At 44.7% G+C, this 16,463-nt stretch overlaps 1 protein-coding gene across 2 annotated transcripts in view; it reads right to left on the reverse strand.

The window, feature by feature from the left end:
• PRDM1 (PR/SET domain 1) overlaps positions 1-5,741 on the reverse strand; it is a 25,082-nt gene extending 19,341 nt beyond the window's left edge. Inside the window, exons 1-2 of one of the 2 annotated variants that reach the window (XM_039730153.1) lie at positions 5,357-5,741; positions 3,605-3,853 (exon numbers count right to left, since the gene is read on the reverse strand). In XM_039730153.1, coding sequence (XP_039586087.1) covers positions 3,605-3,787 — 183 coding nt within the window. In that variant the 5' untranslated portion in view covers positions 3,788-3,853; positions 5,357-5,741. Of the gene's footprint in view, positions 1-3,604; positions 3,887-5,356 lie in introns of those variants that run through there. The other variant, XM_039730143.1, reaches the window with a different exon arrangement.
• Positions 5,742-16,463: the final 10,722 nt, after the last annotated feature.

Below are 16,463 nucleotides of genomic sequence, written 5' to 3' on the forward strand. Positions count from 1 at the left end.
CCCGGCCCGGCGCGGGGCGCCCGGGGCCGGCGGCAGCCCGGGACCGCGGCCCTGGAACTGACCAGGGTCCTAATGCGGCGCCGGGGGCCCGCCTGGCCCGCTCAGCACATCCCGACCTGCCCGCGGCCCCCGGGCGTGAGGCGGCTCGGCTCCGGTCCCAAATCTGATCTGAGATGGCGCTTTGGAAGATCAGCGCTCTGCATCTTTGTTTGGGGAGAGGGCAATGAAGTAGAACAACGACTCCTGCTAATTCTGCAAGGGGACGGTATTTTGCAATTGGACAACTAAACTGCTTCAAAAAACCAAAACACCGAACAAACTCTTATTGGCTTCATTTAAACAGCAGTATTCTCCACACGCAAACAGGGCAGGCTGTCATGTGTCCTGAATTAACACTGATTTTAATTTATTTTTGCTACTAGTTCTATAGTTATGTATTTTTTACCCCTTTGTTTAGTGACCAGTTTTCTAAAAGTTATGCCACAAAATAGAATGCCTTTCAGATGGCTTCCTTGGGAACCACATAAAAAATAAATAAAAGCAATAGGGGAGAGCAAGTGTCTGAGGTCAGTGAGGCACAGTTCATAACAGCTCAAAATCACTGCTTTCACCAAAATCACTGATTCAGGGTCTGTCTCTTAGAAATGGCCTTATCACAGATACGCAACAGTAATGGGTGGTTTGCCGAGATATGTTTTCCTCTGTCAAAGCTCACACACCAGGATGAGATACCAGTAATATTCAAGATAGCAGAGTAACTGTCATTTTATATCAAGAAGGGCTGTTTGGGCTTTAAGCACCGAGACCAAAGGGAAGATTATTGAAAAAAAAAAAAATTAAATGTCTGTATGAAAAGATCATTCACATATGGCCTTCCAGAGCATAATTCCGACACCACATTTCATCATTTTTTGACAATTTCCAAAACTGGGGGAAAGGATAAATAATTCACGTGTAGAAATAAATAAATGACTTCATGTAAATCTAACAGCCTAAAATGTTATGAGCAGTAGTAATTCATTTTTCAAAATGCTGACACATTCTGTGAACTCACAGCAAAAAATGTGTTCTTCAGAAAAGTCCCTGATCAAGATCCAAGAATAAACAAGAGTATGATGACGTGTCATGGGCTCCCTTGCAAATTGCATAAACCTTTAAAGAGGAGCTCCACAAAGCATGCAAGGAGAAGATCTAGAAAAGCAGCCCTCCCCAAACAGCAGCGGCTGTACTTCCTCCCTCCTAAGCAGGCACGCAGGACTTTTCCTGCTCCAGCCAGAGATACAATACTAATCGTGACAGAACTAGGATTTAATGATCTAATCATGACAGTATCAGCATTTCACAAGCGATATATTATATATGTTTTTTGACAATAAACTGACTCAGCATTTTAAACTGTCGACCAGATGAAACCATAGCTTTCCCCAAAGTTAACAATGAAGACAGCTCACATCTGAAACCCACTGGCAAACACGCACGTATGCATCCCTCGAAGTCTTACCTCATCCTTTTGCAAGTGAAAAAAACCCACTCTCCCGAGCTGTCAGGACTCCAGTGGTTTTCCATGAGGTCAAAACCAGAATCAGGCTCCCTTACTGACCCACAAACACCAACACGCAAAAGCAACGCATGTACCCAGTCCTGACCTCACTAAACAAAATCGAATTTGGAAGGCAGACAGAAGAAAAATACGTTTCCTGTCAGAAGTTCCTAGCACACAAGCAGATTATGCCATTTACAACTACTTCACCCTGCGGATGAGTAGCAAATGAGACCTGTCTGTACATTCTCCAGAATGTAGCCTTCACAGAAGGTGGGCAAAAGAGCACTTCATATCAGCCCTTCCCTTCAGAGCTACCTTAAAGATAGTCAGGGTTTAAAAGCTCCTATTGCTCCTTAGGGTAGGTGCAATTCAGCACAAATGAAAGACCAGGGGAAGCTTTGGAGAACAAAAGGAGGATGTCCTATATTCAGACTCCCACTAGCAGGGAGCTGCACGGGTCACATTTTACAAGAAAGAACCAGCAATCTTTCAACAACTTCCCTCTCCCCCCACCTCTTCTACAGAGATTGCAGCAATCCTCCTGATTCACTGACCTGAGCCAGGGAATAAGGAAATTACACCTTGGTGTTTCCAAACACAGTGTTGGGAATTTTGAAAGCTCTCTGGATGTCTCCAGCCACAGCAGCAGGACTCTACAGGGGCAGAGAGAGCCAGCAGCCTCAGCAGCCAATCAGTCATCAGCCGGCAGCCAAGGACCGACCCGAGCTGTCACACTGCAAGCTCTTCCTTCAGTCAAGAAATCCTCATGTATCCCATGGCAGAGTCTCAGCTTTATTTCCCTCTTCACACCAAACTAAGACCTATCTAGCAATGCAATAACACAAAACCAGGTTTCACGCTTTTTTCTGGAGCATGACCTGTCTCTGCCAAAGTTCTGCAGGGCAGGGCAGGGCAAGGCAGATGGGAAGAGAAAAGTGATTTTAAGGAGAATTTAGCTTTAACCTCTTACCAAATGTACTTGGCACTCTATTAGGCATGCCAAGCTAAATTCCACGGTGTCAACACCCTTCAGCTGGGGGTCTGGCCCTATTTCTGTACACAGGATTAAACAAGTACCTGCTCTGGAAGGAAATATTTGATAGGCATGGATGAGTGTACCTCTTCTTTTCAGCTCTGTGGTCAGTGTGTTTAGCCCAAGCAGAAGCACAGGTAATAGTTGCTATACCACAAGTCTCAGCACAGGGAGAAATGAAGGGTTGTCCCCTGGGTTGTTACGCTACCGAACATCACACCTAGCTATAATAGCTACTCTATACGAAGGAGTAAACACAAAACCAAATTGCTCATCCAGGCTTGTTTCTTTCCAGCCCTTCTGAAACAACAACAAAGAATGTACCCACTCCAGGGACAAGGATGGAACAGACTCGCACGGCTAGCTACCGGTGAAGATACTGTCCCAGATAAACAAAAGTTAATTTAAGCTACGACCACACTTCTGTCAAGCTTGCTACAGTTCTACCATTACTTCCTTAACCAACATGCCAGAGTTTTTAAGAATTTAGGAAGTTGGGAATACAACAAGCTTACGAAAAGAATAAAGCAATTTCATAACTAAAGGGAAAACAAAAAGAAATAATTAAACACATTTCCAGGAATTTGATTTTTTTTCCCTTTACTTTTTTAAAGCTATTTATTGGACAACCGAGGCACTTTAATCTCTGAGCCAGAGGCAATGAATGGTCCTGGCAAACAGCAGCCTAGAAATTGGCACAAAGAACTACCCCACAGTTTAAATATGCTTATTCAGATGCTGTTCAAATTGTGTGAAAATTTAACTGTTTGCGAATTGGTACAGAACCAGTTTCAGGGATAGGTTGGCTTCAATTTTCAGTGAAAATATTACACAACAGATGACCAGCACACAGTTTCTTAAAAGAGTTATTAGGGTCGAATATTAAAGGCCAGCAGGCAGCATTTGTTGTTGTTGGTAGGGTGTGTGTGTGTATGCTAAAGAATCAAAGAGAGGGTGAGCACACGCTTTCCAAAGCGCTGTGATTTGGCTTGTCTGACTCCAGCCTTCCCCAGAGCACTGCCGCTTACCTCTTTGCAGTTAGATGCATATTTGAAAGTCAAGTTCCTTGGCAAGGAAGCCTCTGCCTGAGTTAGGGTGCCTCCATCGGCACTGGGATCCAGCGGATGATCATTTACAATATATGTGCACTTCTCTTCAAAATCAGCCTCTGTCCACAGAGTCATGTCAGCATCCTCCATGTCCATTTTCATTGTCCACTCTCTCCCTTTCACCAGATTCTTGAAACTCACAGCGTCTGAGCTACACTGTGTAGCTGCCTGGAAAAAAAGAAAACAGCCTTTAATCCTCATTGTCCTTCAGTGTTGTGGTTTCCGTTGATACAGTGTGACTAATACAGTAGTCTGTGACACTTTAAAAGCGTATGCAGGATAGTTGGTACAGTTGAGTAATAGCCAAAAAGCAGTGTAAACGAAGCTGCTCTGACTGAAGCAGCACTTTAAAATGCCAGTCTTGGTAGTAATGAGGGAACAAAAACAAAGAGGAGAAAATCCCTAGACTGTGACAACCACTTTACCTTTTTCAGACCCTTTCCTTAATGCTTCAGAGAGAAAATAATATTCCGTGCTGAAGAAAATGTGGGGTCATGGCCGTGAGACCACTTAGTCGCCTGTGGAAAAGCTGCCTCAGAAAAGTGTCACACAAACAAGGAGAGGAAGAGGAAAGGAACTGCTGTCTGCGTCTGAATGAAGCTAAAAATGGAAAGCGCATGTTGGAAGAGCGGAACCCAGCCTTGCCTCTTCCAAATGGGGAAGCCTGAACTTTCCCACCGGCTTTCAACACACAAACAACTTTCAAAACAACCTGGCCCCCCCCGCCTCCTCCTGACGTCCCCTTATCCTTTGGCATGGAAGGCTGAGAAAGCCGACATCCTGCCAGCATCACTGTAGCAGCAGCAGTCCTGCACAAAGCACTGCAACATGTTCCTGGGGATCAAACCAGAAAAGGAGCAGGGGAAATAAATAAAATAAACAATTATTTTAAAAGTCATTCTATTCCTTTTGATTTTGATGGTACCTCCTAGAATTAGTATCCCAAAGCAGTTGATATGAGCCTAGCAGAACAGTTTCAGCAAATCCTTCAGCCCCTCTGTCTGTCTGTTCAGGACAGAAGCACTGTTATCTAACCTATCCTCAAACACGTATTAGGGTCGGGCTCTTTCCATAAGGAATCAAAATCTGTGCCTACGCCGGCAGCTGAGAACAACGCTCAATCCGGCGTAAAATCCCTTCATTTTTCCTTTTTGGATGCGCAGCTACTATGAAATTCACACCCCTCCTCCGGGAAAAACGAAACACGAAGACTGAAAGCGCACGATCTTCCGAGAAAGAGGTTAAGGGCTGACTGACTGTGGGTTCGGGGGAGACCCCCGGCGACCCCCGGGACCGGCCCCCCCGGGAGGCACAGCCGGGCCGGCCGAAGAGGCTGCGCCGGGGGTCGCGGCAATACACAGCTCCCCCGCGGCCGCCGCCGCCTCCGGAGCAGCCCGTGCCCCGTGCCGACCGCGGTCCAGGCGAGCAGTGCGACAGTGCCGGACCCTCGGCGCTGGAGGGGAAGAGGGGATGAACACCGAAACTCGGGCCAGGGGTATGACAGCTGCGCAGCGGAGCGAAAGGGTTAATGCCGATCACAGGAGCGCTCCCGATCCGGGAGAGGCGACGAGGAAACTTTTGCTCCGTCCCGCGGGCGCCGGGACGGGCGAGAAGCAGGAGCCGGGGAGGTGGAGACGGGGGTGAAAGAGGGGACGGCATCGCGCTCCTTACCGGGGCAGAGTCCGCGCGCGTTTCCACACCGAAGCCCACCGGCGGCGGCAAACCTGGCTCATTTCTACAGAGTAAACATTTCTCCTTCCTTCCAGCGGCCGGGTCCCCGGGAGACTGACTCACACCTCCAGCCGCCGCTCCCCTCCCGCTCCTCCCTCCCCCGGCTGTCACAGGTGCTGCTGCTCTTGCCGCTGGGGAACGCTGGGGGGCCGCCTGCCACAGCGGCGCGCTCCGCTGGCCCCGGCCCGCCCGCCGCTCGCCCGCCCGCGCTCCGCAGCGGCCCCTCCTTCCTTCCCTCCCTTCCTCCCTCCTCCGGCCCCTCTCACAGCGCGGGAGGTGGGGCCCTACCTGCGGACCCTGCCCCGCCCAGCCCACCCGCGTTGGGTTTTTTTACATCGCTGTTATTATTTTATTTTTTCCCCCTTCCTTTCGGCCCCGTGCGTCAGCTGGGAGAGCCGCGGCGCTGCCCCGCCGCCTGGATCTGCCGGGTGGGCGGGCACCGCGGCGTTTCGCGGAGAGCGCACCTGAGGCAGCTTTTACTAGAAATCTGTTTTCCGTGCTATTTTTAAGCTCCGGGGTTTAACACGTGCTCGCTTTCGTTCTTGCGCAGTTTGACTTGATAGAACTTTATAAAAAATACCAACTAAAATTAATTTACTAGTTGACTGATTAAAACTCGATTCAAAGTGCTTGCTCCCAAACCTCAACAATTATAGTACTTTACTTGAGATGACAAATTTGGGAGTTTCAGAGTTTTGATTTTATCCTTTCCCAGGGTCTCTAATCAGTGCCTGTAAGAGGAACTGGGGAAAACATTTCTGTTTCTTCCCTTAAACAAAACCTTCCCCCTTTCCCTTGGTAACAGCAGGGAAGCTCACAGCAGCAGGACGCGGCACGCAGCGTTTCGGAACCCGATGCCCCTTTCGCAGCGCGGTGAGAAAACGAGCACGGGTCTTGCACGGGGCGATGTGCGAGCGGCCATCCAGGAGCAAGCACACTGCTGGGGGAAGGAGGGTTGGTAGAGCAATCAACAGATCCCGGCACCCAATTTTTTTTCCTCCGATCCAAGTCAGCATGCTGGCTGAAGGAAGGACATCCTGTGATGATGGCATACAATGTCCTGTTTGTTTATTATTAAGAGCATTCCTGCTTCTCATTACAAAACAACCAGATGCCTTACTTCCTTCAGTGGTCCTGTCTCTTCAGCAAGGCGTCCTCGGGCTCAGAGGAACGGTGATGCACAATTCCATTTATAGCCATCCACAGCCCAGTACAAATGCTAGCTGCTTCACTGTGAGGCAACTCTACTACTTTTCCTTCTTCTCACACGTCTGCAAGCGTATTTCTCGTCACTTGCCTGGCACTTTACGCGGCAGCTAGTTTCACATTCTTCTTCTAAACATACATGCACTTATGTTCTAGGATGATCTCGGTGTATTTCTTCACAGGAGAAAGGGAGAAGGGGGGGGGGCGGGAAGCAGGTTTATGCAGTCGGGTGCCCGTCTGTCTCTCTGACAGGCGTACACAAACCCCTTTCCCTTAACCTGCTCCTCCTCCCACTGATAAAAAGACGTGTGGAAAGGATTACTTGCCATTTTGGGCCTGCGGTGCTGAGAATAGCATATCTGTGCAAAGACCTTCCGTGTGCGCGCGCTAACGCGGCAGGGCTCGTGGCAGCAGACCTAAGTAGGGCAACTGCTCGCAAGTGAGTGTCCTGGCTCAGCTGCCACCACAGCGTAATTCCACAGGAGAGGTGGCCCGAGCACTGGGGCTGAAGGATATAAATGTAATTGGATATACCCTGTAAAACCGAGGCACATCCAAAATGAGGTCTAGGAAGGCTCTGAAGTAGGAAGAACCATTCATTAAAGGAGAGAAATCCGGCCTACTTGATTGGGTTAATTAACTGATGCTGAGTCACACTGCATAGAACAGAAAAACAATGTAGTCATACTGAAGGTGATTATTTTACCGAAAAATAGTCTCACTCTGAGAGGCAGCTGTTTCAGAGCTTTTCACTTCCCTGTTAGCTTGCAAGAAAAACAAAAAAAGGCGGGGGGGGGGGGGGGGGGTTGGGGGAGACAAGAAGAAAGGGTTGATTTGATGTGTTTCCTTCAGGGACTGATCTTCTTAATGTGAAGGAGAGCAGGGGAAAAAAAGCAAATCTGCTTTTCAAGGAACTGAGAATGCTTTTGGGCTGGAAAACAAGAGGAAGCAGAGATTAGATTAGATTAGATCACATCAGATGAAGTGAAATATTCATCAGGAGGATGCCGATATCCCAGGTCAGTGGGGCTCTATCCCAGGAGCCTGCAGAGGTGAGTACAGCCTATGAAGCCTATGGACTTCAAGTAACTTTGTGGCACGCTCTGAGGCTATCCTGAAATTAGCTCCAGGTGCATCAGTGAAGCTGAGCCCAGAACTATCTTAGTGCAGGAGAAGGGGTACTGCTGATGTGCAAATCCAACCTAGCAGTGCCTGATCTGGAATAAAACTAAGTTTATCAAGAAAAAGAGACAGAAACAAATTGTTAAGAATGTGTACTAAAGTAAGAATCACAGAGGAAACTCTGCCATTAAAGAAATATATAGACTGACCTTCTGACCTTCCTCCTTAAGAGAGACACATAAAAAGACACTGTGTTCAACCAGAAGTTTTCTGCTCTTTTACAGAAATCATTTGCACCAGTAGCTGCTATTGTCTGGAATGTGCAATCTCAAAATGTTGCTCATTTCAAAAAGATCATTTTTAGTAATATTTTATTTTTTTCCTTCTCGCTCATAGAAAACCTCAATTACTGTATTAATCAGCATTTCTCAGGCAGCTCTCTCTGCAGCAGCTTTCAGCCTGGCAACAAATCATGAATGGCCCTAACAGCTCTGATCTCAGAAATCCCCATCCATTTCCTTTGATGCTATCACCACTTCAGCTCAACAACAAGCCTGTGCAACTCAGCCTCAGCTGCCCCTGCTGCTGTTCTCCCTGCGCCTGCTGTAATTGTAAGGGGAAGAAGGAGGGAAGGGAGCTGACTCTAATAGATGAAATTTATTTAAAAAGTTGGAGGGGAGATAAAATGCACACAAGAGATTAAAGGAGAGTCTCATTTTCACATCCTCCCCTTCCCCAAACAAGGTCAGTGGCAGATTGACCACATCAAGAGTAACTACCAGACCCACCCCCATTTCCCACTTCCTGCATGTAGGCATCCTTGTGCTGGTAAACATTTGGGGACCAGTTGTGGTCATTATTGGAGAAGGTACATGATGTAGTTGCACAACTGCACATCTTTTAAAAGCCAACTGAGAAATCAAACTCTAAGAAGAACTTGCTTTCAAGTTCTGATATGCACTCATGTTTTGGAGCCACATTTTTGAAAACATGGTTGCTGTCAGATTCAAGGGAAAGAGAGAGACCCAGCACACTTTAGTGACTGTGCAACAGGAAAGTTACACTTTATTGTAAAAGAGAAGCTGTCTTCTCTTCAGACTGGCCTGACCTTTGCAAACCCTGCCTATGGGCTTCAGATATGATCTCAGAGCTTTTGTATGCCCTAGACAACTTCAGCTGGTATTGCCTACAAGGAGAGAAATTAAAATTGCACTTGAATCTACAAGAAGCTTTTTGCAAGGGCATTTGAGGTGGTGTGTGCTATAGCCAGGAGGCTTTTGAATTAACACATGCAGCTTTCAGGGACTGCCTTTAATTACAGAGCACCCTGGTCATTGCCTCGTAGCACTTCCAAATGCCAAACGTTTATTTTTGTCTGGGCTGTGCAATAGCAAGAGCAGATCTTTTGGCTGCACTCTCAGCTACTGCCTCGTGCAAGCCTTAACATCACTTTTGGTTTCTGTTGTTTTATACTCTCAAGAAATTTTCCTTAAAAAGAGAAAAAAGGAGTCAAACTAAACCACCATATCCCTTTTTGTTTCCCACTAGGCCTTATTAAAATACTGCTCAGATGACGTATGAACAAGCCAAAACAATTCTCCTCCAATGGAATAAAAACATTCTCACAGCACACAGAGATGAGAATTAAGCTTCAGCCTTTTCCTTTTGTTGAGGCTTCAGTTTGAGAAGAAGGAGCCAAAGCTGTCTTGACCTGCTGTCAGGAGGGCAAGAAGGTTTTGTGAGAGGGTGGACCACAGATATTCCCTTCGTGGTTACCATCAGCCTTCCCATCACACTTCTGAGAAATAGTGGTCTTGGGAAAGGTAGGGATGGTAGTCAAGCCCATATAAGAGCCTATATAAGAACACTTTTATTGTCTTTGCATGTTTCTATCAACACAAGTTTATACTGGACAAGAAAAACTGAGTACAAATTCTACCTTTCATGTCCCAACCTTGGAGTTTTGAATATTCTGTCTGTTGTAACTGAATCTGAGGGAAAATTAATGACAACTGGCCAACCCATTCCAACTACTTTAACTACTTTCCAACCTTGCTGGTGACAAGAGGACAGAAAAAAGAGTATGCTTTGGAAATTTTTCATTTAAAATAGGCTGACTTCCAGACTGTCATGGAGGAGGGATGAGATGGTATGCATATATTAGAAGGCTCACTCTTGTGAATACTTCAGACATTAGCCTCATAACAAACTCACAACAAGCTGAAATAATGAAGTCACCTCAGAATTAATTGTATTATTTCCACTTTCATGTCTCTTCCCAACTTGGCAGTCATGACACTTTTTGGAGTATACTCTCCTCAACCTGCCTGGTAAGACACAGTGATATCAACAATGATGAAACTTCAGACTGTGCTCCTGCACAGTTCAGTTCTCATGTCAGACACTCTCCGGACTGCCCAATCTCCTGGAGCTGATGAACACAGAGGAAGGAGGGCAAGATCCATGGGTGGAACCACGCCACTTTTCTGACAAAGAGCTGGCCACAGAGTGCATTTCAAAACAGATTAACAAAAACAACAGCTACACACCATGACAAAGTGCATGTGGTGGAAATGAAAATATTTACCCACAGATTATCACACATCCAGCAGTGTGACTACCGTGCACTGAGGACCAAAAGACTCAAAATAGTGACTGTATGTTTAGAGTTGATTAGGGAATCTGGAAGGGTTAGTCTGTAGTACCACTTTTTAAGCTTCTAAGAGTACAGTTGTCATTTCTCCACTTCTCCTACCCCAGGGTGGTGAAATAACAGTCTTTTCATACCTGTGTGTTGGCTGGGGGAGGGAAGAATTCCTCTGCTATTAAACACAACTTCTCATTAAATAGTTGACACCTTATCCTTCTTTAAATGTTGTAATGTTTACTTTGCAAAACCCAGGAAAGCTTTTAAAATAAAGATAGCAGAGAGATTCTTAAGCCGGGTGTCCTTGCTTATCTGCTCTTTATCAACCATCTATTGTTTCTAGAGGAGCTCGTTGGGGAAGGTGGAGCAAAGGGGGTTAATGTTCAATAGGTATCTATCAGTTCCCCTGAAGGAATAGTGCTGCTGACAGAAGAGCAACACTGGGCTCTCAGCTACTTCCTGCAAATGTGACAAACCAGAAAGGGGGGAAAAACCCAAAACAACTGAGGGCTGCAGCCACTTCTTCTCTTTTTATTTTCCTTTTTTTTCCCCTCCCTCTCCTAAAACAACTAGTTTTAAGAAATACATTGTCCTTAGGAGAGATAATCCCACAATAGAGAGTCCATTAGAGGTATTAAAGCATTGGCAGTGCCTGATCTACAAGAAGGGCTCTGTCCTGACAATAGAAAATTAAAGCTGATAAATCTGCACTACTTGTTGCCGTTCTAATTCCTCGTAATTGTATGCTACTTGTCCCTGCCTCCTGCGTCCAGGGATGAAGCATGCTTCTTTAATCTCCAGAGTACCTGACCTAGTTCCTATGTGGTCTTTTCAGGACCTGTTTTCTTCCCATCTGGACTTCTTCCCTCCTACTCTCCTTTCCTGCTTCTCTGCCCTAAGCATTAAGAAGAGGTTACGGTAGAGGGCACAGAAAACACCAGAGCACAGCACCCGGATCAATAATTCTGGAGCCCCAGACAATGCACTAATCTGCAATAACAGCTAATCATGGTCAATTTGGCACACCAGTGATTAAACTGTACTTTTCATTAGGCTCAACAAGTAGAGCAGACGCACACTGACAATTCAAATTGCCCTATCAGTAAGAGCTGCCAAACTCATGTGCACTTCTGCATTTGTAGCTGCTGCATCACTAGACTTGCCAGACTAGGTGCTTTGTGGGGGCTTACCTGTTTTCTTTTGGTATTTTATGAACTGGGACTCTCAGCTGTGTTTTCTATAAAAAGCAAGCCCTTTTCTCATTCCACTGCCACAAGTTCTCTTACTTAAAGGGCTCAGTGGGTGAAATTGTGATATGCAGGATGCTGAAAAATTATTACAATTGCATGTTCCCTCCTGGTCCTAAGAATTCTTGGGATAATGTCTCAAAGATATTTGGTGATTTTGTCACTTTTTTTTTTTTTCATTGAATAAATCTTGGAAGCCTGCTGGTGACAGAACAGAGGCATGAAGATGCATCACAGGATTTAGAAGATTGAAAGCAAGTAAAAATTACTTTGCATCTATTTATTTTTCAAACCAAACTGTTCAGCCAACGTCACAGAATATTTGGAGAAGGGTTTGGATTTTTTATTTTCACCCCTGAACTTATGAACTAGCCACTACTGTGCCCACCTTAGAAATCAACACAGTTATTATCCTTTACATGTAATTTTGAAAGTGACCTTCCTGTCACCCTCATAGAACAATTTCTTGTGACAACAGTTTATTCTGGTTGCAGTCACACCTAACAGACCCATTTTGCAAACTGCCCTGAAAGTCTCACCCGAGAGTTTACCACAATCTTTCTCTAAAGCACAGCACCAAATTCCAGGACTCCTAGAGACCAACCCCACACACTCAGAGGTCTCCTTCTGTTTAACTTTAGCTTATCATCCTTGTAGTAACTTGAATAAGTGTTAAAACTGCACTTCAAGTTGCTCTTAAAAAAAAAAAAAAGAGCTTGGAAGATGTCAAATGAAAGCAGGAAATGTCTATTCTACTATTAATATTAATGAATCCCTAATGCATTTGCAACCCACTTGAGGTTAAGTCAGTAGAGTTCTTCTTCTGACAGCTATTCCTCATCAAACTACCACTGCTGAAGATGTTGATGCTTTCCCTTTTGCTCTGTAATCTCTAAACCAAGTTTAAATCACACCGGAGCCTACCACAAAATAATGTATTTTAGCCTAAGTGAACACAAAGCCCTGGAGACAGCAGTTTAAAACAGCACACATGTCCGCTCAATTTATCATTTTAAGATAGGAAGCTGCCGCAACAAACAAAACACCTCCTTGAAAGTGGGACAGCAGCAGATTGCAGTGCAGAAAGCTCCGGGATCTTTTGTTTTCCTGGAGAGCAACAACACGGCTTTGCAGAGAAAGACAACAGCCTCCCCTTGCTGAAATCTAAATCAGTTCATATAGAAAAGCCCGCCAACTGCTAGTTAGATGGTAGCAAAATATTGCAGATAATTCACTTTTCACGATAAAGCAGGAACAAGCAGGCATGCAGCACCCAGCAGGGGCTCAACTGATAAAACGGTGTCAAACTCAAACCATTTGTCAATTGGGAGGGAAGAGAGCAAGCTGAAAGATGGATTCAGGAAGTAGATTTATCTAGTGCGACACATTAACTAGTATAAATACTAAGGAAAAAGTAAACACATTTACCCAGCAGTATCTCTAGCCAGCAAAGGAAAGGCTTCTGAGCCTCAGACTGATGCTGGCCATCTAACCACTCAGCTGTCAGCTACAGCAGCAGTAGCATTTTTCTTCTTGTGCAGGATTGCAATGACATTTAATTCATGGCACTAAAAGGTTTTATTAAAAGTGTACATTATAATTAAGCAAAACAAAAGCGTGACTCGTGTGCTGTTCTAGTCTCCTCCCTCCACCCAGTAGCCAAACCAATAAAACCACCTTGGCAGCAAACAAGTCAGGTAACATACCCCGGAGAAGAGCACAGATTTGTTATAGAATCATTCACTTGGCGTCTGGCTTGTTCAAAACTGCCTTATCAGAAACTTCTGTGCCGGAGGCTCCCGAGGCAATGGAGGGGGCTGACAATGCAGGTCAGGCACAGTAATTCGCCAACAGCGTAATGTGGGGCACATAAACAAACTGGAATAATGCAGGGCAGAAGGGCTCTTTGGATGTATGCTTTCCATTGGAAAGTATAAACAAATAACACAGTCTGTGCACGGCACATCTTGCTACAATCACTGAGAAGAAGGAAAACATTTCAAAGGGCTTTAGGATACCAACCCACAGCTACGTGGCAACCTGTAATATCAAAGAATAGTGCAGCATATCAGCAAACCGTTTCAACACTCAATCTAATGCAAACCTCAAAGATTAACAGCAAAGTAAGTCATCTGCATCTCTCCCCCCTTGCCTCCGCCATCCCCCTCCAAAAAAAAAGGGTTAGTTCATAAAGAAAACAACAGCACTATTCTTTGTTCATCTGTACCTTTATGTGTCCACACAGCACAGGTTCCCCACCTCCAGCTTATGCATCTCAGGATTTTAGTCCATATGGAAAGTCTGTCATTCGCTCTCACACTCTTACACACACACGCATGCTCACGCACTCCACACCACACCCGCACTCTTGCTCCCCAACACACACTGCCTGGAACTGCTCCGAGGATTTTAGAATTTCCTCTTGCTAGCAGATTCCTCCCTCCCCTCACATCCACTCCACCCCGTTCTGTAATTAGGCTTAACAAGAACAATTAACAAAACAAACTCCTCTCCGCCTGGTGGCCTGATAATTCTGATTGTCATAATGTATTAAGATGTGTAAGCCAGTTTAAAATAAAGGTAAATTACAGCATTGCACAAGGGTCATTTTGCACCTATTTCTACTGCTTTTATCATAGGGATAATGAACATTCAGCCACGCCTTTAATTTAAAACATAAACCACCAAAACTCACATCTGAACAGCAGAACACAAAATTAATGCTTTTGAACTAACAAGACTATTTTTATTTTTTCCCTAGTTTGCTAGAGGGCTGCTCCCTTCTCCTTTGCACAGCAAACTCCTTAGAAAGATTTTTCTTTATGGAGCTAATTTGTGATCCTAAACATTCAAGGTGTAAAATCAAGTTTTAATGCATCTTCTGACTTTACAGTTGTCCATGAATAAACGGACAATTGTTCCTTTTGCCCTGCCTGGTGTCTAATGGCACGATACAGGAGACCAAAGCCTCAACATTTTTCTGATGGTTTCTCTGTCCGCTTTTAAATCACTTTCCTTCAGCAAGCAAGTCACATAACTTTAGTGTCAGAATCATAACAAGACCCAATCGAGGACTAACTGATTTCAGGTGGTCAGTGGAGAAACTTTGATGTTCTTTGATTTCAGTGAGCTATGGGTACAACACGCAGAGAAAATTTACAGACAGCCTGAATTCAGTTAGAAAACATATCTAGTTCTTGTTCTGCTTATACACTCTGAATTTGCAATGAAAACTATCAGCATGAAATGAGTAAACGTATTAAAATCATAAGCACACAGAAGACCTGAAAATAAAACCGGATTGATATGCGACAGGGATTTGCGTTCATGTGAACTGAAAAAATCATTCTGTTCCCTCAGTTACGTACAGACTGATTCACAATACCATCTGCCAACTAACCACAAACATTTTTTTAAAAAAAGACGAAAGAAAAAAGAAGGCTCGTGTTGCTAGTGTACTGTTGGAATAGTGCAGTTTCTGATAAGCTAGTTGTGTTTTCCCAAGTCAGTGATTTCATCTCTGCTGGGTGTCAACATTTACACAAGAATAATTTGGGGGGTCAGAAAGACATCAGCGAATGAGATTTCAGAAGGTTTCATAACAGCACAGATTGCTCAAACCCAGGGAAAGGAGGGTTTCAGAAGTTCACTCTTCTGCTTCTTCATTCCTCCTTCCCTGAAGCTGAGTCAAAGTTCTGTAAAAACCTACAGCCAACCATCAGATTTGCAAGACAACAGACTCACATAAAAAACCTCAAGCTTTACAGTGAGACAAACACTCCAAAATGTCAGTAAATGGGAGACCTATTATGGTGCAAACTCAGGCATTCTTTCAATTGGTAGGAGATGCCAGGAGATCTAAGATTGTGTACAGAAACTCAGTTCTGCAGTCTTAGCATAGGACACACCATCTTTTTCTCCACCTCATTCGGTGTTCAGAAAGAAGAGTGCTGACTAGAAGAGCTGTTTTTCCAGAATTTTTTCTCTCTCCTTTCTCCTATAAAGGCCTAGTGCCTTACTTTAACCACAGACCATTCAAATGAAGACAACCAATTTTGTCTTGTATTTTTCCACTTTGCTCATCAGAACAGCAGCACTTGAACGCTTCGCAAACATCAAATAATGACTAATCTGATTTTCACAATACCTCCCCCATATGTTGATGAAGGTATTATTGCTATTCTCACTCTGCAGAAGGGGTATGGAGACACAATGATATTAACATCAAAAGCATACATTACTTTTGGGATGCAGAGCAGCTGATTTACTCAGCCCAGTGCATTATTTTATATGTTCAAAGCATTTCTCTTCCTGGCATCTGTGATGGCTCTGTGTTTTTCAGGGCTTCACCCAGGAAGATGTCAAAATTATTGCACATCTGCAAAAGGCTTTGCTGAGGTGAACTGGCCCAAATCTTCTTCCGAATCACAGGCAGGAATAATACATAGTTCTTCAGAGCAGAGCTCACCTGCTCTGAGGACAGCAGAACTTCTTCCTACCACGGCCATCTTACTTCCTTATGCAGCTGCAAATGAGATGGCAGGAAAAGGTGTCTTAAAGATAACATTTTATTACACCACCCCAATTCCTCTCCCCTAGCAAGCTTGTCTTATGCCTGAATGAGGCACGTAGCCAGCTAACAGTAATTAAATGAGTAATTAAAGACTGTATCGTAATGCATAAGAGGATCAAATTGGAGTTAGGCAAACAACCTTAAACTCTGAAGAACTTGAATTTGCAATTTTAGTAATGTTTTTCTACAGTTTTTATGCTGATTTTTGAAACTGCAAATAGAAAAAGCAGAGATCTCATGACCTGGCACTAC

This window comes from Passer montanus, unplaced genomic scaffold (assembly GCF_014805655.1).
Source record: "Passer montanus isolate IOZ18808 unplaced genomic scaffold, ASM1480565v1 scaffold11, whole genome shotgun sequence".
NCBI classification, from domain to species: domain Eukaryota; kingdom Metazoa; phylum Chordata; class Aves; order Passeriformes; family Passeridae; genus Passer; species Passer montanus.